General features: G+C 38.8%; 1 protein-coding gene across 1 annotated transcript in view; it reads right to left on the bottom strand.

The window, feature by feature from the left end:
* cps1 (carbamoyl-phosphate synthase 1, mitochondrial) overlaps window positions 1–27,775 on the bottom strand; it is a 62,823-nt gene that overhangs the window by 14,271 nt on the left and 20,777 nt on the right. The window contains exons 22-32 of the mRNA XM_003445297.5: window positions 23,336–23,477; window positions 22,684–22,749; window positions 22,059–22,122; window positions 21,607–21,788; window positions 18,679–18,873; window positions 16,271–16,338; window positions 13,611–13,686; window positions 12,416–12,493; window positions 8,394–8,501; window positions 7,502–7,591; window positions 6,944–7,114 (exon numbers count right to left, since the gene is read on the bottom strand). Of these exons, the coding sequence (XP_003445345.1) occupies window positions 6,944–7,114; window positions 7,502–7,591; window positions 8,394–8,501; window positions 12,416–12,493; window positions 13,611–13,686; window positions 16,271–16,338; window positions 18,679–18,873; window positions 21,607–21,788; window positions 22,059–22,122; window positions 22,684–22,749; window positions 23,336–23,477 (1,240 nt within the window). The remainder of the gene's footprint in view (window positions 1–6,943; window positions 7,115–7,501; window positions 7,592–8,393; window positions 8,502–12,415; window positions 12,494–13,610; window positions 13,687–16,270; window positions 16,339–18,678; window positions 18,874–21,606; window positions 21,789–22,058; window positions 22,123–22,683; window positions 22,750–23,335; window positions 23,478–27,775) is intronic.

Here is a 27,775-nt window from a genome sequence, read left to right as displayed (position 1 = left end):
ACTTTGTTGCAGCAGCACCTGCAGCTCACCATCATAGAATCCATCATGCATCTGACTGTGTATTGGGGGGTGCTTATAGAACATGTGAAACCATCTGTTAAAAAATTAAAGCCGAAGCGGAACTGAACACTGCAACATGACAATGACCCAAAGCATACAAGCAAATCCACCAAGGACTGGCTAAAAACTAAGTAGAGAGTCCTGGAATGCCCAAGTCAAAGCCCTAATCTTAATCCCATTGAGATGCTGTGGGGTGACTTGAAACAGGCTGTACATGCAAGAAAACCCTCAAACATCTCACAGCTGAAAGAATTCTGCATTGAGGAGTGGGGCAAACTTTCTTCTGATCGTTGTCAAAGACTGGTAAAAAGCTACAAAAGGCGTCTCACTGAAGTTATATCAGCCAAAGGGGGCAACACTAATTATTAGGGGGTAGGGTGTCCTAACTTTTTCCTCCATTAAAATACAAATTTTTGTTCATATCTTTTTCCTTTTTTTTTTTAATGTGTAAAAAAAAAAAATGTAATCGTTGTTGTTTAATTGCAATTAAGTCACTTTCTTAATATATGAAAACATGATTGGACATTGATATGTGAACATTTGTTAATAAAGAGCCGATTATTTAATGGGGTGTCCTAATTTTCTCACATGACTGTATGGTGCAGGATGGCTCTGTTATGCTGCATTTGTCACCTCAGTGGTAAAGCTTGCTGGAAGGTGCTCTGACTGATCATCACTACCAATAAACCCCAGTTAATATTATTCCTGTGGTTCTCCAACCAGTAGTTGGTATTTATACACATGTGTGAATAAAGGCAATACAAAAGCAGCACAGTCTAAAATTTTCTTTTCTTCTTTTTCATAAAATCACACCACCAGCAAGGGGAACAGCAAAGCACACTTCTAATTTGAGAACCGTTTTTAGTTGAAAAGCTTGGAAGCATATAATTGGGCAAACTAGAAACCACTATAAGTTCTTCTTTTTAATTTTTTTTTAAAGAACGGAAGAAAAAAAAATCTGTTTTGGCAAGATTTTTCTTACAATCACAAACAGAAAAAAAAAAAAAAAAGAGAGAGATAAAAAAAAATCTGCCAAAATTAGAAGGGTAGCTGCTGTGAGTCTCAGTGGCGTGCAGGACTTAAAAAAAACCAAACAAATAAAAAAGTTTCTGCTATGTTCAGACTGAATTGGGTCGCTCTCATGTTGAAAAAAAATAAATAAAAATGAGGATGCGGAGGAAGATGAAAAAGAAGAACCATTTATCCGCCCCATCCAGAAAGTTGACCAGGGAATCAATAAAAGGGAAAAGGGAATTAATAAAAAAAATAAATAAATAAAAATTTGCCCTTGCAGATCACTTCATTATTAGCTACATCTGTTCAATTGCTTGTTAACATAAATCATTATTCATAATTATACAATACAATTTTATTTATATAGCACATTTAAAAGCCAGAGGTGTGCCAATGTGCTTCACAGAATCAATTAAGTGCAATTACAGATACAAATACAAATAAACTGACAGGTGGGAGACATAACTATCCAATATACACCAGGCACAGTAGGCACACAGTAGGCACAAGCCAAAGGCTGAAGGTTAAATCATTATAAGTTATAATCAGAGCAAAACGATAAAATACAGTACCATTACACATGCGGGCTCTAGGAAGCTGTGAAGGCTAGGCTAAATAAATAAGTTTTTAATCGAGATTTAAAAGATTGAATTGAATCAGACGCGCGAATAGCTTGAGGAAGATTATTCCAGAGGTAGGGTGCAACAGAGGCGAATGCACGGTCACCTCTGGTTTCAAGCCGAGAGCTATGTCGCACCAGGAGCATTTGGCCTGCTGATCTAAGCGTTCTCCTAGGGGTATAAAAGCTGAGTCAGAGGACAACGGCCATACTGCACTGAAGAGATCTCTAAACACACAACATGCCAAACCTTGAACCTTGTTTTCTTAGCACACTTTGGGGCCCTTAGTTCCCTACTGAGCATCATTTAAATAGCAGAGCCTACGTGAGTACTAATGCTGGCCATGCACATTCCTTTATGACCACGTTGTACCGATCTTCAGTTTCCAGCAGAATAACACACCAATCCAAGGGAGCACCTTCAGGTTGCGTGGGAATAGGAGATGTGTGTCTTGGATGTGCAACTGACAAATCAATAGCGACTGGAATGGCATCATGAGAGCATGGCCCAAAATCTCCGAGGAATGTTTCCAGCAACTTGATAATTTTATGCCATGAAAAATTAAGGCAGTAATGAAGGCAAAAATGGGGTCCAACCCAATACTAGCAAGGTGTCCCCAGTAAAGTGACCTTTCTGAGATTCTATTAACTGGCCAGCACTTTAAGATTGGCCACTCCTTCAAGCAGTCTCCACAACAAACCATAATCATTTTTGTACATTTTTAACAGTATGGACTAGTCATGTATGATAAGAGCAGTAGAGTAGAGCATATATGTGGCCCCAAAATTCTGGCACCTGCATGTACCTAAAAATCTGAAATATTTTGGAGCAGTTTGCACAGGTCAGCAAGCACTTTAAAAAGCAGATGTAATATTTGAGTGTTTAAAAATTACATAAAAGTAACCAAAACACCAACTGGCAGATATTCGTGTGCCACATGCTTTGGTGCCAGTATCATGAGTGTTACTAACATGACCTCCTCATATTTAAGTGTTTAAGAGAAGTGTCCGTCCAGCATGCTGTTTCTAGTGTACATTTTTCTCCTGGGTCATTAAGCTCACAAGAATTTGTCTTAGAAGTTACCATAATGCAGTAATTCCCCAGGGTCAGGGACAAAGCATGTAGCAGCTGGAACTTACATTTCTTCACTAAATGGCTTTGAACTGGGGAGCGACACCAAACCATCATATCCTGCTCAAATGTTGTTTTCATGCTCTTTCTCCTCCTGGTATCATAAATACAAATGTGGTGTTATTCCTATGAGTTTGTATATGGAGACAGAAATTACACAATAGGGACTTGTTAGTGAAAAGAAAAAAAAATAAAGAAACATTGCTTCAAACGAGGGGCCTTCAGAGAGAAAACAGGCTGCAACACTAAAGCTTGTGAGGGAATAAGACAGATAAATGACAGTGGTTTCTCTGGTGGTAATAACATGTGTCTTGTGATGATACAGTGAGGACAGTGAGGATAAAGGTGGTGAGAGTGGATATATTGATCAAACACACTTTAGGGCACTTTTGCTGGATAATGTTTTTTTTCGACAATCACACTCTGTTTGCAGTCGGGTTTGATGTTGTGGAAGAAATATGTTTAACAGGAAAAAAAGAAAATTAGCTCTGCTTTGTTAAAACAACTCAAATGCACCGAGGCAAGGTTTCAAAGGAGTCCCATATCAGTCAGGGGGTATGAAGCCTGTGTCATATTCTCCAAGTAAACTCTGGAAGTCTAAGCCTGGCGCGTGGAGAATTCAGAGCTCTGATTAATATTCCTCACCACCGCGCAGACTGGAAATTGAAAACTTTAGGTGGTGGGGAAGAGTTGGGGATTATGCCTGCGTGATTGGTTTCAAACTACAACCATTGTTACAGCAGCTCTGTTGTAATTAGAGAGAGAAATTACTTCAGAAAAAATAGCTTTTGAACAGCTGGCGACACGTAAACGCTCTCATACCCAGTCTAAGAAGTAAGCCTCCCAGTTGGTATGAGAAAGCCAGGTACTATTCTCTTCATCATGCCTAGGTATAACGATGAAGGAGTAATTGCTGTCTTTGTTATGTGAGCCAACGCAAGCTGTATTAGTGCAGCCTGCAGTACGTATAACAATACCATACATGTAAGGCTCTAAACACGAACTCATTTACAAACCATACAGAATAAGGATATGGCAATTAGGTATTTTTAAGGAAAGGTAAATGACTCTTTCACACAAAACACAGTTGTTCCCTTTAAAGTCGCCATTGTGTTTGTAGTCTGCTGCAAACTACAGGGGTTATAGGAGACCGCTAGAGAGATCTGTGAAATAGTGCAACCTGAAGCTCAGTGACACCCAGGAGAAATAGACACAACTACCACAGTATCATTGGATTGCCCTGCCCATTTGCAAAACAGAGAAGCTTCACCTCCATTTGTCCGAACTGGTGTTTCTGAGATTTCTGGGACAGCCAGATATACTATATTCTATCAAATTATACTGTTTTTCCATAATACATGTGCTATTTCATACTTTGAATGAAAATGGCTTCATATTTGTTTTCCAGGATTAAACTTTACCTTAAAATTATCAAGAGTCCATCGGCATAACTTTGTGCTGAACAATTGGGGGGGGGGGGGGGGGGTCAAGATCTCTGTCTAAATAAATAAATAAATCTGGGTAAATTCCCAGATGATTAAACATGCAACTATTTTGCTGGTAATAACTGAAATGAGTAAAGAAAATCAACAGCCTATTTATGCAAGATAATTCATAATTTTAATGGGGCGGGGTTATATTGGTTGGTTCTGATTATTGGAACCCCCCCTGGAAATTACGCCCCTGCAAGAGTCCAATTATCGTTAGACTCTGGCTTCATCCCACAGTCCAAAGACATGCAGTTAGTGGCATGCAGTTAATGCCGATAGGTGAATGTGAGTCCGAATGGTTGTCTGTGTCTGTGTGTTAACCCTGCGACAGACTGGCGACCTGTCCAAGGGTGTACCCTGCCTCTCGCCCTAAGACAGCTGGGATCGGCTCCAGCCCCCCCGCGGCCCTGAAAGGATAAGCAGTAGAGAATGGGTGGATGGATACTTTTCTTATGGCCCTAAAACCCAAAAGTTGGGATTATTACATTTACTTAAGTGCAAAAAAGAAAGAAAAAAAGAAAAGCCGGTGTTAAGCTTGATCTCAAAATAGACAGCTGTATTTTATAACACCACAGCACAAATACTGTTGCTACTCAATTTAAAGAGGCTTTCACTGTGCAAATAGAATGAAATTCAGAAGAACTAAATCATTTGTAATTCATTTGTTGCACTTTAGAGTGTTAACAATGACTATCTGTGTAATTTCTCAAGCCAGAGAGCTAACAACATGTTTTTGGCCTGAAGTGTCAGGCGACTGCTTTAATGTACACACATAAACAAAAGTGACATCTGAAGAATTTCATGCAAGCGCATAATGGAACCATGGTTAAATCTTCTATTACATTAGTGTGTACAGACTCTAATGGGCATGGGCTGAAATAATGAAAAATAAAAGCCGTTCCTTTGTCTGCTCAGCGATTCCATTTTTTCCTGCACAGAACGACACTCAACACACAATCACACAAGTGCGTTGGCAGCATTTGTGCCCACTGGCAGCAAAATGGGCTGAGCACAGGGTTCCATGGGCACGCTGAAGAGAGTCTTGAGTACTGCCAGACTGATTGTATAAAAAAATAAAAAAAACACTACAAAAAGCAGAAGGGCTGAAAACAGGGTCACCTGACTCTTCGCATTGACAGCTGATGACCAGCTGTAATTTTGGATGACCAAAGGGGAATTTAGGGCAGGCACTTAGGCAGACCGGAGCAGCACTTAGGGGACATTTTGGCTGATCACAGGAGCTACTCTGTGGCCTCCTGTGGGTTGAATCACAGGGCTACTTGGGCTGCTCAACAATAGCAACAGTATATGTCAAAACCTTGCGGGGAAGGTTGCAAGCCTGGTATCCCAGGTGGTCAATTTTGTACACCTCCTTGGACAGAGGCACCGCTTGGCACCAGGCAAACTTTACACTACAGCAATGGAAAAGTTTGCAATGACAATCAGAGAGACCACACATCCCTAAGGGGGCCCCACCTGACTCCAGTCGCTCCCACTGCAAGTGGCGTTTCTGATTCTGTTTAAACAAACGTAATGAGTGAGGCTAGTCAGTGAAAAAGAAGAAGAGTTAACCTTCTGGGAGTGAAGAAAAAGGAAGACAGCAGTGAATAGAGCTGATAACAATTAAATATAATGCTAAATAAATAAATGCTGCTACTCTGCAATATAACTCCCAACAGTATCACTTTTTTTTTTTAAATTTGACATTTATTCATGAAGTAATTTACATGAAGCAGAACTGACTCATTTGTCCATTTCTGCTCACTGCTCATATGACCAAGTTGGGTCCATGCTACCAGGATAAGAGTTGTTAATATGGCTGACAGGCTGAAAGAACATAGAATCTAGAAGTTACAGTATTAGTACTTCATAACCACTAATTGCTAATGAAACAAACATGGTCTTTGACAGTTCTAGATTCGGAGGGTGAAATTTGCTGACTTGGAGAATATTTTTTTTCTAGTTAACTCATGAAAGCTGTGTCAGACAGAGGCAACTGTCAAGCCGTGAATTGATACTTAAATTGTTATTATTAATAATTTATTTTGTTATTTATAACATAATGGTGACAAACTCTGGTTGGATGGGTCACTCTATATTATCTATTATTGATCTACACACGTCTGTTGCTGCCATGGATGTCACACGCTCGTACGTCATTGTCATGAGACACTTTCACAAACAAAATCAGAGTTTAGTAACGCAGTAACACAGCATGCTTACGGGAAAGTAACAGTACTCTAATTACTTTTTTGAAATGGTAATCCCTTACTTTACTCATTACTTGAAAAAGTAATCGGCCCATCTCTGGTCCTAACACCATTTTACTATCAGTACTTTATTAATATTTATTAATAATATCAATTAATTCGACTAACTATGAGAGGTTAGTAAGCTGCTATAGCCTACATTGCTTTTCCATTCTTCATGCTTGGACACAAAGACTTACAGAGAATTGGAATTGTGCTTCCTCACTTACGCTCTCTTTTTTTAAACTCATTTATTTTGTCTATAATCCAATCCATTCTCTCTGTACCCTGAAAAACATCAAAATAACAAACAAAAACATTCAAAGAAAGCCAGTCGTGCATTTCCCAGCTGTAAGCTCATTTCAGTTTTCCTTCTTACTTTGATTCCAACGTAGTCCACGGGAATGATGGGTGTCTCGAGCGAGGGAAGGCTGGCCTCATCCAAAGGCTCTCCCACCATCACTTTGGTTGCCACGTTGATAAAGTCGACACCAATTGTTTTGGATACAAAAGGGAAGGAGCGTGACGCCCGCAGATTGCATTCGATCACCTACAGGACGCAATATAAAAATATAGTCATCTGAAAAAAGCTTTTTAAAAAAAAGAAGAAGAAAAAGAAAAACCGATTCTTCAGTATACCATTAACTTTAAATTAACGTTACTTAGAAGATAAACAGAAATATATAGATTACAAATGCACAAATATACTATACAAATGGCCAGATTAGATACACACACATACACACAAATAGGGGGCGTGCATGTGCACTGTGGCTGAACACCAAAGCTGAGGGCAAGGTTGATTATTAATTCGGCCAGCTTTGCCAACCATTTTAAACAACAGGGGATTTCATTTTGTGAGTGAATTGCATTTGCTGAAACCAGGTGTGAAAATGTCAATCTGTCTTTTTAGTCACACACTGAGAGATATACCTACCATGACATCATTGCCTTTAACCAGAAATTGAGTGTTAAATGGCCCAGAAATTTCAAATGCGTGTGCGATTTTTCGGGTGGCAATTTTAACCTAAAAGAAGAAGAAGAAGAAAGAAAAAAAACAAACAAAAACACACTTAAAAATCAAATAAAACCGTTTCAGTTTGAACACAAATGGAGAACATATTAAAAGCATAAAGTGCAAGGTAAACTGCTTACTTAACATGGATTAAGAAAAAAAACCCAGTTTGAATCAGTAAAGCTGCTTTCCATTATCTGGTATTTTTTCCATTTCCGTAAATGAATCATGCAGGAGCAAACAGAGAAGCTACATGTCATAAAACATAAATGAATCATACGTGTCTTTTGCTGCGTTTCTTCCCCCCCCTTTTTTTTTTTTTTTTTTAAATGGACAGATGCACCATTTTCATCAGGATACATTTTATTGATTGGTTGCGTTTTCTGCTTATTCAGACTGTTGTGTTTGTAACAACAAACAGGGATGGCAGTACCAGTTCTGGCTCTAACATAACGACATGTGAATGCAGACATAAAGCAAGAGACATGCATGGAAAGCTCATTTTGTACCTAAAACTGCAGGACTTAAAGTAATTAGTACAAAAGAATATGTAATATTCTAAGGAACATCCCTCCCTCACTTAGCTATAAATGTGAAACTAGCTTTAAATAAATATCATAAAAAAGATCAACAGTTGATCGACTGTTTTGTAGCCGGTTTCTTAGACTATTTGAATTATGGTCTCAATCTGGAAACTTGTTGAACACTAAATAATTTCTTTATATGTCATTTTTTGTGACTACAACACACTGGACACTTTCTAGAAGGGACTATGCAATGTGCACCATGTCATTTTTAAGGTGACTTGACTGACCTTTTCCAGTGCGCCTTGGCTAATGGTCTGGGTTGGCAGCATTAGGGTTGCATCTCCAGAGTGCACCCCGGCATCTTCCACATGCTCTGTTATGGCATGAACCAAAACCTAAACAGACACACCCAAATGTATGCAGAAACTTTAAAGGAGTAAACTGGGCACATTTGCAAGCAGCTCACAGCTCTAATAAGACACAAAAATGTCTGCTCAAGGCAAACACTCCTTTCACAGCCTTGGTCTGTTGACCAAGAGAAAGTTTCCAAATTTAAGGAAAATCGCCTCCAGATTTGATGTTTTCATACATACAGTATGCCACAACAAAAAACAGTAGTATTAACGTACAGGGAGCCACCTTGAAGACGACAACTGCCGCACTGTGCATGTGGGAGAAACAAATAAATTCAGCAAGGTCAACACTGTTTGAGACAAAGCCCTTGCATTTGTTGAAACAATGTACATTGATATGAAGTGAATGAATAACTTCCAAAATTTCACCCAAAGGAAAGAAGATCTATATTGCCAAGCCACTCTGTATATGTGTGAGTGCGTGTGCGTGTCTGTAAATGAGCTGCCGTGTCATTAGCTCATTTAAACTGCTGCTAACCACGGCATTCATTAACACTCTTCAGATAGAGCCTGTAATTAATACGTATTATCTCTGACTTTTTTACTCTCCCCCACACATACGCACACACAGTCTAGCTACAAGTAATGAGTCCTGTTTGGTATTCAATGAATGGACAGCTTGTTAATGTGATACTGAAGATAAAGGAGGGTCTGTATTCAGAGAAAGCAGAGTGAGAAAATCTACCATACAACTGAAGAGCCCACGTTCAAAATGACACCCTTGAAATGACTCTCACAGTCTAAACAATAGAAAAATAGACAAGGCGTTCAGGACAATTACCTTGGTGGCTCCGTCGCCTACTGCAGCTTAAACTGCAGATACAGTTATACAAGAATTAAAAAGTTAGACCACCAGTTAGTGCTACAGTAATTTCACATTGAAGTGTAATGCAGTGTTTTCATCTGCAAGGTCAGATTCACATGTAGGTGTCAGAGGTCTACGCTCGCCTTACGTTTACTTTGAATGGGGTGACATCATGCATTGTGGATCTATTTCTCCGCTCACAGTGGTAATTCAAAAAAAAAAAAAAAAAAGTCTTTTCAAGCCAAATTGCTTGTATTCAACTCCTCTAGCTTCACCCCTATACAGTCAAATTACCTTATTAAATAAGGTGCGGGCAAGTTGGCATCAGCATGAAGGAGATCATCACTTCAGTGAACACTCAGAATAATATGGTATAAAAAGTTACAGAATATGCAGGTCAATGTTTCTAGTTTTTGATTAGGTAAATTCATTAGAGAAACATGCACTCATCAGCTACTTCATTAGGTACACCTGTTCAACCACCTATTAACACACATATCTAAATGAGCCAATCAAATGGCAACAATTTCGTAAATTAGGTGTGCAGACATGGTCTAGATCAGGGGTGTCGAACTCCAGGCCTCGAGAGCCGGTGTCCTGCAGGTTTTAGGCTACGTTCACACTGCAGGCGAAAGCGCATCAAATCTGACTTTTTTGACCCTATGCGACCCATATCCGATCATGGTATGACTGTTTGAACAGCACAAATCCGATATTTTCAAATCCGATCCAGGTCACTTTCGTATGTGGTACTGAATCCGATACATATCTGATGTTTTAGAAAGCGTTTGAATAGTCATGTCGCATTAAATCCATCTTTTACGTCACTGACACAAGACAGATGCCAATTATCAGCACCGGAGAAGACATCGTGAACGCTTCCTGGCCATCCAGTGTAGATGTTAGTGAAACTGTTGGGAAGACAACGTTGGAGAAACGTGAACATTTTATTTGTACTGTATAATCTGCAGATTCTGACAAAAATCTGCAACTATCCTTTGAAGCACCGCTCCTCTCTAAAACAGCAATAAGGATAATTATTAGGCCATATGTTAACAACAAAATAACTTTATAACTTAAAGCAAAATTGGGAAACGTAAAGTCTGAAACAAGTCTTTATATTAAAAGGGCCATCAGCCAAACAATACTGTTTGGTCTGGGTCTAAACAGAGCGCGTCTTCTTTTGCGCATGCGGGCCGCTTTGAGGGCCGTGAACGGTTCACACTAGAGCACGTTTGTTGTCACATTTTACTTGTAGTGTAAACAACCAGACAAAAAGAAATCGAATTTGATCAAAAAATCGGAATTGAGCATTAAGACCTGCAGTGTGAATGTAGCCTTAGATGTGTCCTTGATCCAACACAGCTGATTTAAATGGCTAAATGACCTCCTCAACATGTCTTGAAGTTCTCCAGAGGCCTGGTAATGAACTCATCATTTGATTCAGGTGTTTTGACCCAGGGTGATATCTAAAACCTGCAGGACCCTCGAGGCCTGGAGTTGCCCACCCCTGATCTAGATGACATGCTGACATTCAAATTAAGCATCCAAAACAAGAAGAAAGGTCATTTTTATTGTCAGGCTAGTCTCAGTGTTTCAAAAACTGATGATCTACCTGGATTTTCCCATACAACCATCTCTAGGGTTTACAGAAAATGGTCTGAAGAAAAAATATCAGGTGAGAAACAGTTCTCTGGAACATTGTCTTCTAAACAATGGCTACAAAAAGCAACTTTTCCCACACTAACTCTTTAAGATGATAAAGTAAAAGCAACTCAAATAACCACTTGTCACACCGTAGGTATGCAGAAGAGCGTATTTGAATGCTTAACTGCAGAAGACCACAGTAGTTTCCTGTCAGTTAAGAACAGGAAACTAACAGTGCATTTCATAGACTCACCAAAACTGGACAGCACTGTTCAAGACTAAAAAACATGTTGCTTGGATGGTAGGGTCACGTTGCCATAAACAACATCAAAGCATGGATCACAGTTTCCTGATGACAGTTTCCTTTATGACCACCGTTTACCTGATTACTGCTTCCAGCAAGATAATGGACCATGTCACAGATCTCAAATCAACTTAAACTGGCTTCTTGAACAACGTAATGAGTTCACGGCCTCTATACTCAACTGATCTCAATCCAATAGAGGACCTTTGGGATGTGGTAGAAGATTTGTTGGCTGCACACAAATCTGCAGCTCCTGTGTGATGCTATCATGTCAATACAGACCAAAATCTGAGGGATGTTTCCAGCACATTGTTGAATTGATGCCATGTAGAATTAAGGCTGTCCTAAAGGCAAAAAGGGGGTCTAACACAGTACTAACAAGGTGTACCTAATATAGTGTACATCCAGTGCACAGCTGACCTTTCTGATATTGTATTAACTGGACTGCACTTTGAAATAGAGTTTTCCTTCAAGCAGTCATTTAAACAAGCCAAGTTGTACATAGTTATAGTATGTGCAGGTCATACATGACAGAGTAACAACACAGCAGTTCAATCCAGCAACAAAGCAATGGAAAACTAAATCTGTGGTAACTGTCAGATTTAAAAGTCAGTATGTTGAAGCAGAATCATTTAAATGTATCCTTAACTGATCCAATCTAAATAGAAAAAATAATTTAGTACCACCATTTTCCTGCACTTTGGTTTTAATATATTCCATTCTTCCCATCAGATCTATCTGGGCTGTGATGTTTTTCATACAAGATGAATGAGATTCGTTCCACTTTATTTTTCTTCTCAGCTCAATATCTGTCCTACCTCTCAGTTTAAACTAAGGAATAATGGAAGACTGAATAATGCCAGGCTATAGAGATGAATAAAATGTTGTGAATACTATAAATGAATATATGTTAAAAAGTACTGTCAATATAAATAAAAAACAGAGTCCAGAACATTATTAGGACAGGTCATATTTTAAACAACGCCACACGCTGTTTAAATAGTCTGGTACTTTGTGTGAGTACTGTAAGAACCTCATAATTAAACACCTAGCACATGTTGTACATTTAGCCTGCATTGCCAGTAATGCCTTTGTAGAGAAAGCCAACAGATAACATAACTGGAAAGAGCAGTGTGTCACCTTGCCATTCTTGGCCACGGCATCTACCTCCACCTCCCTGGCACCACGTATGAATTTGGTGATGACAACTGGATGCTCCTGAAAGAGAGTCACAAACAAGGTTATTTATTTGTGGGGGAAAAAAAAAAAACTCAGTTGTGTACATTCATATTGAGAAGACATGAATCTTATGAAGAGAACTTTTTAAAGTAGTTTCTGGCCTAGTGCCAACATCAATGTAATTTCAGTTTTTGGATTCTACCCAGTTCTGAGGAAAGTCTCTCTTCTCCTAAATGCTTTACTATTTTTTGCCATTACTTGAGAAAGCAGTGCACAGTGGGTTTATGGCACTTACTTTTGTTTACAGCTAGCCATGTGCCATTACATTACACCACATTGTACCCTGAAGAAGTGATGGTGAGTCACGGTAACATCCGGTCTGCCTCATTCAAACATAAGAAAAAGAGGTGGCACTGCCCAGGTGTTGCATTTTTCTTTTATACACCGTGATTTCAACTTCTTGTCAGTCACGTTGAAGAACAGGCAGTCAATGAACAGCACAACAATAATGTTGGCAAGCTGGAGCGATTTGGCTGGCTAGGGTTTGTTTTTAGCCAGGCATGGATCTGTACCCTCTTGCCATGCTTCAGGTCCCTAACACATTGCATACAGCGTCCACTTCCCTGGCCACCATCAGCATCAGGCGACACAGCAGACTGAACACCTGATCCCCGTAGCTTAACCACATACAAGTTTATCCATGTATGGAGATAAGATATTTCTATTTTTGCGCTCATTTTTCCTTATTTTGCTTTTAACTACAAGAGGCTGTGATTATTACTTTGTTCCAAGTCTATTAAAATGCCATTAAAAGGTTTGCTTTGGTGCTCTGAAGGTGTAAAATGTGCATGTGTGTACGCATATAGCCCCAAGCAAAGGCCCTTGGAGGGGCCAACTGCCTCCAAGCTGCCTAGGTGTTCAGTGGAGTAGAGATGGGCACATAATACTAGTCAACAGCCGTTGCCAGCTGGTAGCATTAGTTAATTGAAAGCAAAGGGACAACTTTGTGCAAAATTAATGTGATTGTATGTGCTAGACAGAGACAGAGGGACCAGTAGGAAAAAAAAAAAAGTAAGGGTGAGACATTAGAGAGTTTTATCGCAATATGTCTCTTTTGCAGGTGCAGGTAAGTACACACAGTTAAGAGTGAGCTCACCTGGGACACGTGTGCAGCCTCTTCCAAGAAGCGTTTCATCTCCTCTTCACCGTACACAACGTTCATAGCAGAGCCACTGGCACGATGCAGGCGAGGGAGAGAGAGTGAGGAAGGGAAATCAAAAGGGCACAGGAGAGGATGAGAAACAAGCAAAAGAGGAGAACATACAAGCTTCAAATGATTGTTCAAAAACACTCATTATCTCTCCATTGCATCACTATTACCATCAGGAACAAGGTCTGGAAACAGTTGAAATAAGGAGCGAGGGAGCGAGAGAGACTGGGAGAAGAACAGCTATTTAGGTCGAAAAGCACTCCAGGCTCTTGAAAATGAGTTCAGATCTTCATCATTAAAAAACAATGGATTTAGGCTAGTTTTGTTGTGGTTGTTGTTTTTGATTTTAGACTGCTAGCTGGGCTATCCTCCTGATAGAAAAAACGTGGTTGAGAGAAACAGGACGAAGGAAGGCCACATGCTTGGGTCAGAGCTTTATACCTTAGCTCTCTGTAGCTTAGAGGCAGATATACTGTATGTCTAAACCCCAACACAAAACTGACCCCTCATTCAGGAAACCAGTGATATATCTATATTGCATTTAAATGAAGGCATATAACTGACTCAGATGCCATCGAGTTTTTGCCTCACTATTCTCAGAACATTCAAATGTATCCAGCCATTAAGATTAATTTTTGGAAAGCTGTTCAGCATGCTGTGTAAGTGCTGCTGAGGTAAAACTCGATGGCTTATGTGTCCAGTGTTGGCCAAAATCAAAAGTCAGCATTCTATTAAAACCCCCTAAAATGTCTATGCTTTATGTCTTTCCATCCATTAGCCCAGCATATAATGGTGTCCAGTATTAGCAGGATTAGTAAAAGTTGTGATTACAATGAGTTTTAGTTCTAAAGAGGTGCACATATTTGCTGGATAATGTAATGGTAATCATCATACTTTGAAAATTCAAGACTTTTTAAGGAGTAAGTAAAAATGCTGTCTTAATCTTAACCAACTTTCAGTAAAAAACCACATACCTGATGTAAAATGACCCTAATGTCTGACAGACAATAAGTTAGTTAGTGTTGGCCAGTTGGAAAATGCCAAAAACTCTGTCCACCAAACAGACATTTCAGTGCAAGAATTTCTTTAAGGTCTGTTTCAGTATTTCCTAAGTATTAATTAGGTGCTCAGTAGTAAACCCTCGTTTGTTTACTGTCACATTCTGATCGGATTTCAACTTCCAAGACTTCCAGCCGGCTCCCAGTCAGAGACATTTCACCATATCAGACACTTATTAAACAACTGGAGTGCAATAAACTCACTTGATGCTTTTTTTGTCCCCTCTCCCCCATTAATAAAAGCGACTATGGTAACTCACCCACACAGATGATATTTCACACGCGTAGCAAATCTTCAGGACTTTGCATTTGCACTTGGTATTTTCAAGAAAAGCTTTTGCAGCATTTGTTAAAAGCAAAGAATGAGACGATGTCTCAATCTTTCTGCTCTGGACTCTCATCTCAGATGCATGTTTAAGTAGTAGATTTTCATGTGCTTTTAAAAGACGCGACCTTCATAAGATGGTAAAACTAAAAAAATAGTTTAAAGTCTGCTTTGCTTGTCACAGCAGTAACAATACTAAGCAAATGTTTACACAACCAAATGGAAAGATTAACTTAAATATGCAAATAGTATCAGTTTTGTTGTTTGTGTGCACATTTTACTTCTACAGAAAACTGAAGTATGATTCTGACAAGGATGAGAGTGTTTAGTGTGTAAATCTGTGAGTATCTCTGCATATGTACTGAGGCTGGGCAAAACACTCAAAATATATTAGCAAGTATGTCAGAGGGAAAAAAGTGAAAAAAAGCTGTAGGGATGCTAAAGATCAGGATGAGTTCATCGAACACTGACGCTACGGAGAAGAGAGGGGCTTCCACTCGACTGGTATTCAACAGAACTCACTGTAAGTGGATTATTATTCATTTCATTCGATCATGAACAGTATGATTATAGTTCCTTCAACATCAAACAGAAGCACACTTTAATACTGGTACATATCACTTGACTGAATTACATTAATGTTGCCTCGTGCACAACACTCATGGGTTTCCCACAGTTCCCTGCAGTGAATAGACAAATCCTGTTTAAAACAACATCACAGCTTGAATGTAGGAACATACGTTTTCGGTGACAGCAGACTGCCTGCCGAATCCAGGGTGCCATCATGACACCTTCTGGACAAAAGTGTCACTGCATGACTAAAGCAGCGTTTGAGTGAATGAAGTTCATTAATCAACATAACTTAAAATGTGTTTTATTCATCTAGTAATTACGCTGTGAATTAGCTGTTAAGACATTCCATTGATTTCCCTCTCAAGTCTCAGTCAAACCAAGAGTGCACTTGGTGTGTATTTATTTAGGACAGAAACGTAGCACAAGATAAATTCTGATTTGATTTTATACTTGCAGGCCCCTGCAGTCTATATTTTTTGGAAAAAGATGAAGCAAATTATCTAAAAAAATATATATATTATAAGTATTAATGATTAATATGCAACATTTACGGTTAAGAGACTGCTGATGGAATAAGAGAATCTGAACTACCGCAACCTTTGTGATGGGAAACGAGATTAGTCTGGTTGTTATGATATATTAAAACCTACCTCAGAACATAGGAGGGCCTCAGCAGACAGGGGTACCCCACCTGGTTAGCGAAGGCAAACGCGTCTTCCTGTGAGGAGACAGAAGTGCACAGCAGACGTATTATAGTTGGACCAGAAATCAAAGGGAATAAGCTGCCACAACTCGGAGCTCCACATATAAATGTGCATCTTGAAGCTCCAGTGACACTGCACTAAAATTTTAGAAAAACACATCTGTCAACTGAAGTGAGATTTTTTCTGCATTGCTGCAGATTTTACATTTTGTAGTAAACAACTTTAATTGAAACATAAAGGTTTTAAAATCCAGTTGATACTAGGGGGAGGGTTAGGGTTATCAATATAAAGTTGGACATGTGCTTACAAATGTAAACATTTATAAACATCCAATGCAATTTTGCTTTTTATAGAATAAAAGTTCTAAAAGGTTCTGCATATTAGCCGTTTAGGACATCCATGCAAATTACAAATACATCAGTTTTGGAGGACACCGTGAAAAAAATATTTTATTCATTTAACATACTAAAATGTGTTAACAGCGTTAAAAACTTTAAATGAGGGAGAATATTTAGTCCAGACATGGCAGTTTAACCAAAGTATCAAAGTACATTTAATAATACTAAGATTCAGCTGACTTGTGTAACTAATATATTATTATTATTAAAGCTTATTGATTACAGACACTTCAGATAAAAGACTAAATATCAAAAGAAGGAATTCTTGTGCTCATCCTCTTAAATCTTTTATACAGCAAGCCCCTGTTTTACCTTTTCTCAGTTCAAAAAACACACATTATATCAGGGTCTCATGAACAAAGGGTGTACTCCCATATCTGTGAAGAACAGAACAAATCAAGCAAGTACAAGGGGGAATATAAATGCTCCAAGAGTGAAAAAGCATGGGGCTTACATTCATCTCCCTTTTGAACCCCCCCTCTGTCATGAAAAGAGTGAAAGAAGAAAGTGTAGGAGTTGTGGACAGAGTCTAGAAGTGAAAGCAAGGCTGAATGTCCTCCTCCTCCTCATCATCATCATTATCATCATCGTTCTCTCTCTATTCTGTTTCACCGCATGTCTGGTCTTTTTCTCTCTATCATTACCCACTGTTCACTCACCAGGTGAAGTACCATTTACCAAACAGAAAATAGCTTCCCAGAGATGCAAGAACCATCTCCCTGAGGCTCTCCTGGAGTTATTCCAGCCAATTAAAAACAAACCGTTTCTCAAAGACTGGCATGAATACAGAATATACGTAAACCTTGGAGAGACCGAACTCTATCTGTGTGTGTGAACTAGATAATCACTCCTCAGTGGTAACTGAATACAAGAGCTAAGGTAATGGAAGAGACATTTTAGCACCGACTGCAGACATATTTCCACAGTGCTCCGCATGTTCCACAGAGCAGTCTGCCAGTGTTTCATTCAGATGGAGCCAGGAGTGAGTATAGCCAGCCAAATACAAGAAAAAGACTAAAAAGAGACATCCACGTAGTAGTGAATAGTACCTTTGTAAGGAATATATTTTAGAAATAATAAGCATGTGTGTAGACACTTCTTTTTAAATATGAAAAATAATGCTCATTGATAAATCAGAAAAAAGGTATTTCCATGGTCAAATATGTCCATCAGTAAACTCTGTGTGGGGTTTGATGCTCTTAATATTTTTCATAGTTTCAAAATTTCTCAACCAAACAGTATGATTGATATTCATAGAAGGAGTTCCCTGTAAACCATCAAGATCGTCTTATAGAAACGAAGCAAAACTCTAAAAGAAAATATACAGCTGCCATAGCTGAGCAGACATCACTTGGCTGAACCTTGTCAAAATAACATTTCCAATCACTTTATGTTCTCTGCCTCAGCTGACAAGCAAAACCTTGTTACAGTTTCTCCAGGAACTGTTTTACACCACGTTTTGACTCTGAAAACTTTTTAAATGACTGCAATATTAACACACTTTCAACAGCAGAGCTATAATAAATCTAGCAATGTATACAAGTAAATGTCTTTACATGCTTTGACTCAAAATATTGCCTTAAAAAGTGGCACATCTTCTCACTTGCCTCAAAATTCTTAATTTCAGTGACAAGTAGCAATTGTCACTCTTGTATTTTGTGACTGTGTACATAAGAGAAAGCATGTACCACACAAACTGTAAGCATTCTGAATGTCTTTTTTTTCTAACTAGTATTTGAAGTGCCATTATGTGTTAGGGCAAGTCTCTTATATAAGCACCAACTCGAAATTAAAACCTCTTTCAATACATTTTGATTTTTTTTTCCTATCAGAAATAATTAATGGTATAATACTGATCCTTGGGCCACAGGTAAAGAGTTTGCTGAGCATCCCAGCATTGTACCACTATATAACTTTGTCACATCAATAATTCAGAATTTGTAGGTTTCCTCTCACCAGGGAGCTCAGGGCCCTCCATGGGGCTTGGGCAACCTCGAGGTCATCCAGGATACTGGAGAAGACAGAGCGCTCTTCAGCTCGGTCGATCTGCAGGGGGCTCGTCCCGAGAATCTTCACCCCACTCATGTGCAAGGGGACGGCTAGGTTGTTAGGAATCTGACCTCCCACTGATACGATGCAGCCAGAGCAACCCTGGAGAGGAGTAAATAGAATAAGACGAATGCAAAAGATAGCGCAGACACTAAATCAACTAGAATACTAAAACAAGAAGAGGAAGAGGAAGAGGGGAGAAAAGACGAGAGGAGGGAAACCCTGCCTATAAGCCAAGATCTACATTCTGAAACCACTTTCAATTATTCTGACCTCTGATCACAGTGAAAATATGAGACAAGCACAAAGAGTTGATCTTGGTCGTGCCATGGGTTTAGTTATCGCCAGGGAAGATGTATGTGTGAGTGTGTGTGTGTGCGCGTACGCGCTCCTTTTAATAACAGCGTGCAGCCCCTTTTCCTGTCTAGCTGATCCAAGGGGGATGCTGTTTCCATGGCAATGCCAGGTTGTATCTCTTCATTATTCATGGCCTTGCTCTCCTGCTCCTGTCCAGGGTTTATCTCCATGCTCTAATGCCATATTTATCACACACACATATACAAACTGTAGCTGCGAGAGAGGGATTGATGGTAATGCTATCTCCCTGAACAAACAAACACTTAATCACACTCTGATCCCATCGCAACTTTAACTGGATTACATTTCCTCTGCAAGGGAAAGTCAGCGGACGTAAGTATACAAACACAGAACACAACATAAATACACAGGCGCCAACAAACCTATACACGGAAAATAGCAGGGAAACGTTGCCTTTGAATATTCTTTGACAACATCTGGGTCACCTGACGCCACACACAAACACAGACACCCACACAATTAATTGCAAAATAAAGCAAAAATAATGCATCATTATATGCATGATACTAATCAAGCCTAGTTATATATGTGAAATCACATTTCAGTTCTTCAGCAACCTTAAAGTGGACCCGTTATGCTTTTCCTCATTACACACGGCCAAATGAAGAGGTCGGTTTGTGAGCCAAAAGTTTTCAAGCAGTTTTTCCCTTTCCTACTTTTGAGTCTTTATGACATCAAAGAGTCGGGACATCCTTAATATGGGCATCTCAGGCACATCGCTCTTGCTAGGGACACAGTAACCCTGTCCACCTGTTGTTCAAATTGTTTGTTTGCAAAAGGGCAATGAACCAGAAGAACGTTGGCTTAAATGGGAGCCAAAATGGCTCATTTCAGACAGGATGAGCTGAGGGGCTGTATAAGGCTCAGAGTAAGATATATAAAGTTAAGAATCGTGCGAAGTACTTTTACTCCAAGTATGAAAATATTGAGATGGAAATGAGCTACATTTAGAATGCTAATTGTCAAATAATTTATTTATACAAGTCCACAATACACTGTTCATTTGTTTTTGTTCATAAAATCATCAATCCAACAACCATTTACCACTTCTCCATGTCCAGGTTGCAGGGGTAAGAGTCTACGCAAAGCTCCCAAAAATCTCCCCCTGCCTAGCCACTGCTTCTATGTCATCTTGGGAGATGCCCAGGCCAAGTTAGTCCATAGTGTCCTCAGTCTGCCCTAGGGTTTATTCATGGTAAGGCATGCTTGAAACACATCACCTACGTGGGCTCCGATAAGATTTCCTAGTCCTGATTCTCAATCCACCTCAGCTCCTCCTTGTAATGTGGAGCAGCAGCATCTCTGATCAGGTTCCTAAAAGACCTAGCATCACACCCTAACTTGAGCTCCACCACTTGTATGACCCATCTTATTTTTTTCCAGTTACTGCCCACATCTTCTAGTCACGAGTAAGAGTAGGATCATAGATCAACCAATAAATCCAGAAATAACCATAAAAATTCTTCATTATGCAATGTTGCATTATGTAAACCAAAAGTAGAAACAGACATATTAGAAATATAAAAACATACTAGAAATGCATAAAAAATATTAGAAATATATATTAAAAAAATAACCCACACAAAACTACAAAAGTGAAATGTCCATTCACTGCCAATTCAATTTTTTTCCCCATTTAAAAGAGTTATGTTAAGCTGGTTTTTGAGGCAAAAATTGGTGTGACACATAAAGAGTGACAAAGCTGCTTGCTTAACTGTTTTCTGAATTCATATATAAGTATAAGAGAAAATTCAGACAGTGGTGGTTATGTTTCATCCATGCCACTCTGAGCAGAGAAGGTATTTTTCCCCCAACACTGCAGCGATCTACTCTGTGGGTAGTCCATGGTAATAAGTCACAGTCACGCTGCTAATGTTTGATTTCTATATATTTTTCAATAAAGAATTATTCTTCAGCAGTGCAGAGAAGTTATTATGCCATTATATGAGTGCTTGTGTGCTGGTCTCGGATTATAAATCTACTTGCCAGTATTATCGGGCAAACATTTAAGTCCACAAGTGCACTCTGCCTTTGATATAGCTGTCAAGATTGATTTCTTTAATAAATATGCATTATGTACTTAATCAATATAACTCTGTTTATGGGAAATTTAAATTGATTGCAATGCAATATTTAAATCAGATTCCACACTTTACATATGAATATAATCGTTTTCATTGACAAAACCGTTTAACATATTGGTGACCTGCCCAGGGTCTACTGCCTCAACACTCTGAGCTGTGATAGGCTCAGTGTTTTAGATCAATGCAGGGCAGTACATTTATCTTTGGTATTTTCAGTAATTCAACATTTAAAGTTGTAGTATATTTGGTTTGGACAGTGTCTTAATTGTATTGCATAAAAATATTTGTTCGTTTACAAAAAGTAGAGAAATGTGTGTATTTTGTTTGAATTTCCACAAATGAAAAAATGTCACGTGTTCGGTAGTGTTTTAACCTCCTGCTGGGTGATATCCAGAATGCGTTCCAGGGTCAGCTCTTCAAAGTAAAGGCGATCACACTCATCGAAGTCTGTGCTGACCGTCTCTGGGTTGTGGTTTACTACAACCGTCTTCTTGCCCATTTGTCTCAAGGCTCTGATGCTGGACACCGCACACCAGTCAAACTCAACACTGCTGCCTGGTGGTCAAATGGTTGATAAATAGGTTGGCCATCAAAGGAAGATCACAATTTCAAAATTAATTCCACCCTACGAAGTTTTAACTTGAAACAAAATGCAGCAAGACTCAGTTATATCCCTTTTGGGTAAAAAACACTAGATGCAATAGAAATAATGAAAAATGTACCTCTTATAAGTAATAGTGCTATTTTTATTATCACATATTGCAATCAATCAATCAATCAATCAATCAATCAATAAATAAATAAACTGTTTGTTATTACACTCACCTATGTGGTAGGGTCCACAACCAAGAACCATAATTCCCTGGTCTTTAAAGTCCAGATCGTGCTCCTAGTGAAGCAGACAAATCAATGATAGACTCTTGCACACATAAACCATGTTTTAGCCTTATTTTGCTGCCAAATTTTCTTTCATTGTCTTCTCAAAACAAATAAGGAAGTTAGCTAGTGGATTAATATGAACATTTACTAGTAAATATACTAGTGTTTGCTCATGCTACAGTATTGTTTGGACTGTGATTTTACTTTATTGTTAGGTTGATGCTAGGCAACATGGTGATGTAATAATATATTATGCATAGTTGAATTTTTGTGGATTTAAATTCAAAGTAAAATGATGTGCTTTTACAAAGTGTTCAAGGTGGATAAATGCTACAAATGGGTAATTTTAGCCCATTTATAGATGCCTACCAGGCTACATGATGACATCATAATATCAGATTTAGATAAGAACCTTCACAGGCCTAAGATGTTCCTGTGTTCCTGATAGTGAAAAGGTTTGTAGGCAAACAAAAAACTGTATGTATCACATAGTAATAGATACAGTAATTCAATTTTATACATTCAATAATTGTATATTTACAAAAGACTTTGTTTTCCCGAGACCACATACCTGACCGTGGTATGTACAATACAGGTAGTTGGTCATTGCTGGGTACTCTGCTGCCAAAGTGTCGATCTAAGATGAGAGAAAACAGAATGTTAAAAATGGGGCATTTAAAAAAAAAAAAAAAAAAAAAAAAAAAAAAAAGATTACTCTCAACTACTACTCTACAATGTAACTATAATGGCTGAAATGGGAGTAAACCAGTTTAAAGATTTGGAAAGCATGCAGACTCTCTCCAGAAAGAAGAAATTTGGCAACTGCTCATTTTTATGAGGTTTACCACAATACTGCACAATGAGTACATTCACTTTGCAGAAAATTATCATGTGTATTAACTTCAGTATGTCGTTAAAGACAGAACATGTCTTTAACGATCATATTATATTATATATGTATATATATATATAATAATATAAGCAGGTGACTAATAATTTAGTCACCTGCTTCAAAAAATACAATTTGGACAAAGGACATGTCAATACAGACTGAGATGCAAAGACAACTCTCTCTCTATATGCATTTTTTATGCTTCCCTTTTAAATTTATTTGTAGCCAGAGGATACTTTTCTGTTGAGGTGTGTGTGTATATCGATTAGCCAGAGTCAGTTATCTGAGCCCATCTGGTCTCTACTAAAAGGATCAGCCCAGTAATGCTCACCTGTTTGACCCAAGGTCTGATGCCATAATTGAGCCTCAGCTCTCTTGCTACTCCCTCATTGCAGCCCAGAATCTGACCAACCTGCCGGTCTGAGAAGCCGTCCTGCTTGGCCTTCAGCAACATCCCCTTGGGGACTGTGCCACTGCAGGAAAAGATAATCGGCAGTGGTAATTAGGCAATTTTGCTAACCATTCTGAATCTTAAAGACTGTCCACAGTTTGATGCATTTTAAACGTGAATCCCTGCAAATGCCAGACATTAGTATGAGAAAAAGAGGAAAAAGAGGAAAAAGTTCATAGAACCATAGAAAGAAGAAGGTGAATCCAGTAAGTGGGTCATGACTAGCTCACTTACCCAGCAGCGGAGACCACAGGGAAGAGTCCACCTCAGAGCAATCAATAACAAATTGACAAACAAGTTGCAAAGTTGTGGGAGCATTAGGCTGGCAAGTGCAGCCATTTAAAACCCATTTGAATCAATAAAACTTCCATGTGAGCTGTAAGGTTACACAGATAAATAGCAGTGGGAATAAAGTTGGGTATCGTAAGGTGAATTCTGAATCGTGGTAAGGTGAGTATGTGGTTTGTGTGTGCAGAAAAGTCACGATCAGGAATACAACACGTAGAGTGACTTATGAGAAAGGAATAAGACATCCTTTTTATTCCTTTGTCTATTTACATTTTTAAATGTAAATACCATGCCTTGCACAATTTACTTGCACTGATAGCCTGCATATCAATTTTCTATTAATATAATAAATCCTTTTTAATAATAATAATAATCAGTTGGTATACTACCTATAGTGATGGTAAAACAGTATATAGTCTGTCAAATGCAATGTTTTACACATTAAGACATAAAAATTCTCTTGAGTCCATATCAGGTCTTAAAGATGAGGTAAAGGCAACCTAAGATGTGTGAAATCATGACACATTACAATATTTTTTTTTTTAAACAAACACTAAACCAAAACTCAGGGGAAAAAAAAAGAATAAGAAATAATAAGTACACTTCGTGCTTCAATAGTTTGTAGAGTCAACTTCAGCAGAAATAACTGTCAGTAATCGTTTTCTGTGTGACCGTCTCTCACATCAGTGCAGAAACTTTGGCCCACTCACCTGTGGTGGGGCGTGGTCTGTGGCGTGGCTGCGGGGAAGGCAGACACACCTGAGTGGCATGAGCAATCACACCGTACCTGAATTAAAAGACTAAACTAGGTCTCGACTGTGTTGTTGGTGTGTATGTGTGCGTGACGGCTGGAAAGCTGCAGCCGAGTGTTACTGAAGCAACAACCATAATAAAGTGTGTGAAGTCTCTCACATCTCTCACATCATCTTTACCATGTTACTTCAGTTCATAGAGGCTTATAGGTATTTGTTTATGCACAGCTCTCTTAACGTCCCACAACACCATTTAAGTCAGGTTGAGCGCTGAATGTCTGGGTCATTGTAACACCTCGACCCTTTTCTTTTTCAGCCATTCTGTAAATATGCTAGTGTGCTTGGCAAACTTTTTCTCTTGCAGTTTCATACAAGCTTTAGCTGTCCGATAGATGTCATAATTGACTCTAAAATACTTTGGTATACAAAGATGCTCATGGATGTCCAGGTCCTGTGGCTCCAAAACAAACCTTAATCACCAGCCCTCCACCCTCTTGACAGCTGGTATGAGTAGTTTATGCCAATATGCTGTGTTTTCTCTGCATGTGGTGCTGTGCATTATAGACAAACATCTCCATTTTGGTTTCATTTCCTAAAAGGACATTGTTCCTTGTCTTGTGGTGTGTTCACATGCAAACTTAAAGAAGAGGCTTTCCCCTGGCGGCCCTCCCTAAAAAGCCATACTTGTTCAGTTTTTCTTTTCTAATTGTACTGTCATGAACTTTAACATTTAGCATGCTAAATGAGGCTTGTAGAGTCTTAAGATGTAGCTCTTGGGTATTTTCCAGTTTTTCTGAGCATTGCACGGTCTGACCTTTGAATTTGCTAGTACGTCCACTCCACTGTTTTTTGGGGGGTTTTTTTTGCTGAAACAGTTTTCCACTTGTGAACAATCTTTCTCACTGTAGGAAAATGAATGTCAAACAGCCACGTAACCCTTCCCAGATTGATGGGCAGCAAAAGGTGGCTCTTTCAGATAATTGCTGATGTCTTTAGTCTTTGTTAACACACAACTGAATGGTCCAGATCTGCAAACTGCTGCGGTTTTATACAGGTTTGTCCACAGGTTTTATAAACTTCAGCTTTTATAGATTTGGCCACACCTGATGATGATCAATAATCATGTGCAATGGAAAAGTAATATATTTAGTATTAATCAGTATTTTCTTTATAAGTTCCTTTTTGGATTTGTATTTCATCTGAGGTTGCATTTACCCAATTTTAAAACTGTCCAGGAAGAATTAAATCTTATTAAGTCCTGACACATAAAACCTTAGAATTTAAAGAGAATGAACTTTCTTTTTTTCTTTTTTTTACCATGACTCTATAAGCTTATCACAAGATCGGAGGCAGTGTGATGGATTCTGTTATTACTAAGTAAGTACTCAAGGAAAAATGCTCCTTTTGTTTACATGTTGTATTGAATTTTGTAGCCAGCTAAAAAAAACCAATCTAAAACATGTAGTATAATTGCAACTTTACTGCAGTAAAATGAAAGAGGAGGTGGTAGGTAAAACCGCTCCAGTGCATGATAAAATATTAAACTATATTAAAACAATACAACATTCCACACATTAAAAAAAACATAATATAAAAACACCACATTGTAAGTGTTGAAAGTATCTTTTTAGGAGGTATGCAAACTTCCTTTTGCTTCCTGATTCAGTAATGAGTTAAACTGAACAGATGAATATGCTGTCATAAAGTTGATATTGACTTTATCATCCAACTCCCACAAACAAAGCAACAAGCAAATGTAGCAGTATTTCTTTAACTCAAGGCAGAGACAATAAGGGATTCTTTTTTTCCTGGTAAACCACTGCCTTTTCTCCCTGCTCCTTATCTGAATTATTTATAACCTTATAGCGTAACAATATTGGAAATGTCAAGTGTGTTTTAACTCCCACTGCACGTGGCTTTGCTGAGAAATAACAAAGCCAAGAAAGGGGAGCGGCAAGGCAGAATCAAAGGAAAGACATTTGATCCCAAAGCTTGGCTGTGTTGTGAGCAATTTTGTCTGGAAAAGCAGTTTAAAGAATGAAGAAAGCCCCTCACATGCCATTAACCTATGTGAATAGACCATCGTGCACAAATAAAACACTCCACCATATATTTGCTGGGTACCATTGCGACTATGTGTGAATAGAAAGTTACCATGTATTCTGACATATTGCAAAGACACATGAACACTCACTATGTTTTCCACCTGACTTTCCCTTGAAGTTTAAACTTTTGAATTATTACATTTACATTTGTGTGCATAAATCTTTTAATTGCTAGGCACTGTCTGTGGTTTATCTAATAATAATGTATACTTTATACTTTATTGATCCCCGTGTGGAAATTCCTCTCTGCATTTAACCCATTCACTCAGTGAAGCAGTGGGTATGGACGGTACCTTGCTCAGGGGTACCTCAGGGTAGCCAATCAGTGGATTCGAACCCTCGACCTTCCGATCATGGGGCCACCACTCTACCTACTGATCTATCCCTGCCCCCAGTTATACCCAGTTATCCACGGCAGCATGATGCAATTTTAATTTATAGAAATGCAAGTACCAATAAAAAAAGGACTCAAAACTATATTCATGCTGACTTTTGTGCAAACAACTTTGGGAAAAACAAAATAAATGGTCAAAAGGAAGCTTTCTTTGGAAATGTTAACACCATTGCATAAAAGCATATAATGCGTAATGTAGCAACTTTTGGAGAAGTCTCTTCTTGTTCTCTGAGTCCTAACCATTCTTAGAGGACTGCAGTTATGTTATGGAGCCAGTGCCTCTTTTTTCACTTAGCCAGCTGACCAAATAAGAGAGCGTACAGTGTGTGATGCAGTGTACAAATAAAGATTAAAATATGCTGCATTATATTTTTTCCCTGTGATTTAATTATAATTACCCTTCAGTCTAGAGGAAAAAAATCTTATGCACACAAAGACTGCTGAGCAGCAGAGCATGAAGCCCACCTGTGCTCAGCGCCGTGCTCCATCAGTCTGGCAGCAGACTAACATTTTGTGCCCATCCCCATGTCCCCTGCTCCAGAAGAAGTGGAAACTACAACAACACTCCGTGTGTCAGCCTGTAGCAGTGGGTGCCCACCAAACGGCCAGCCATTAATTATTAAACAGCAGAGTCGGAAGAAAGCAGCAGGTAACCTGTGGCTGAGCAATGATAATTCACAGAGGCTTGGATTTGAGCTGTCCAGGTAAGAGCTGGAGGGCAGAGAGACAGGAAAGAGAGAAAAAGAGGGGGAGAAAGGTAGTTGCGAGGAACCCTGAGAGA

The sequence above is a fragment of the Oreochromis niloticus genome, linkage group LG16, assembly GCF_001858045.2.
Source record: "Oreochromis niloticus isolate F11D_XX linkage group LG16, O_niloticus_UMD_NMBU, whole genome shotgun sequence".
NCBI lineage: Eukaryota > Metazoa > Chordata > Actinopteri > Cichliformes > Cichlidae > Oreochromis > Oreochromis niloticus.
The sequence above is the reverse complement of the archived record's forward strand: the minus strand, read 5'-3'. Positions and strand labels throughout refer to the sequence as shown.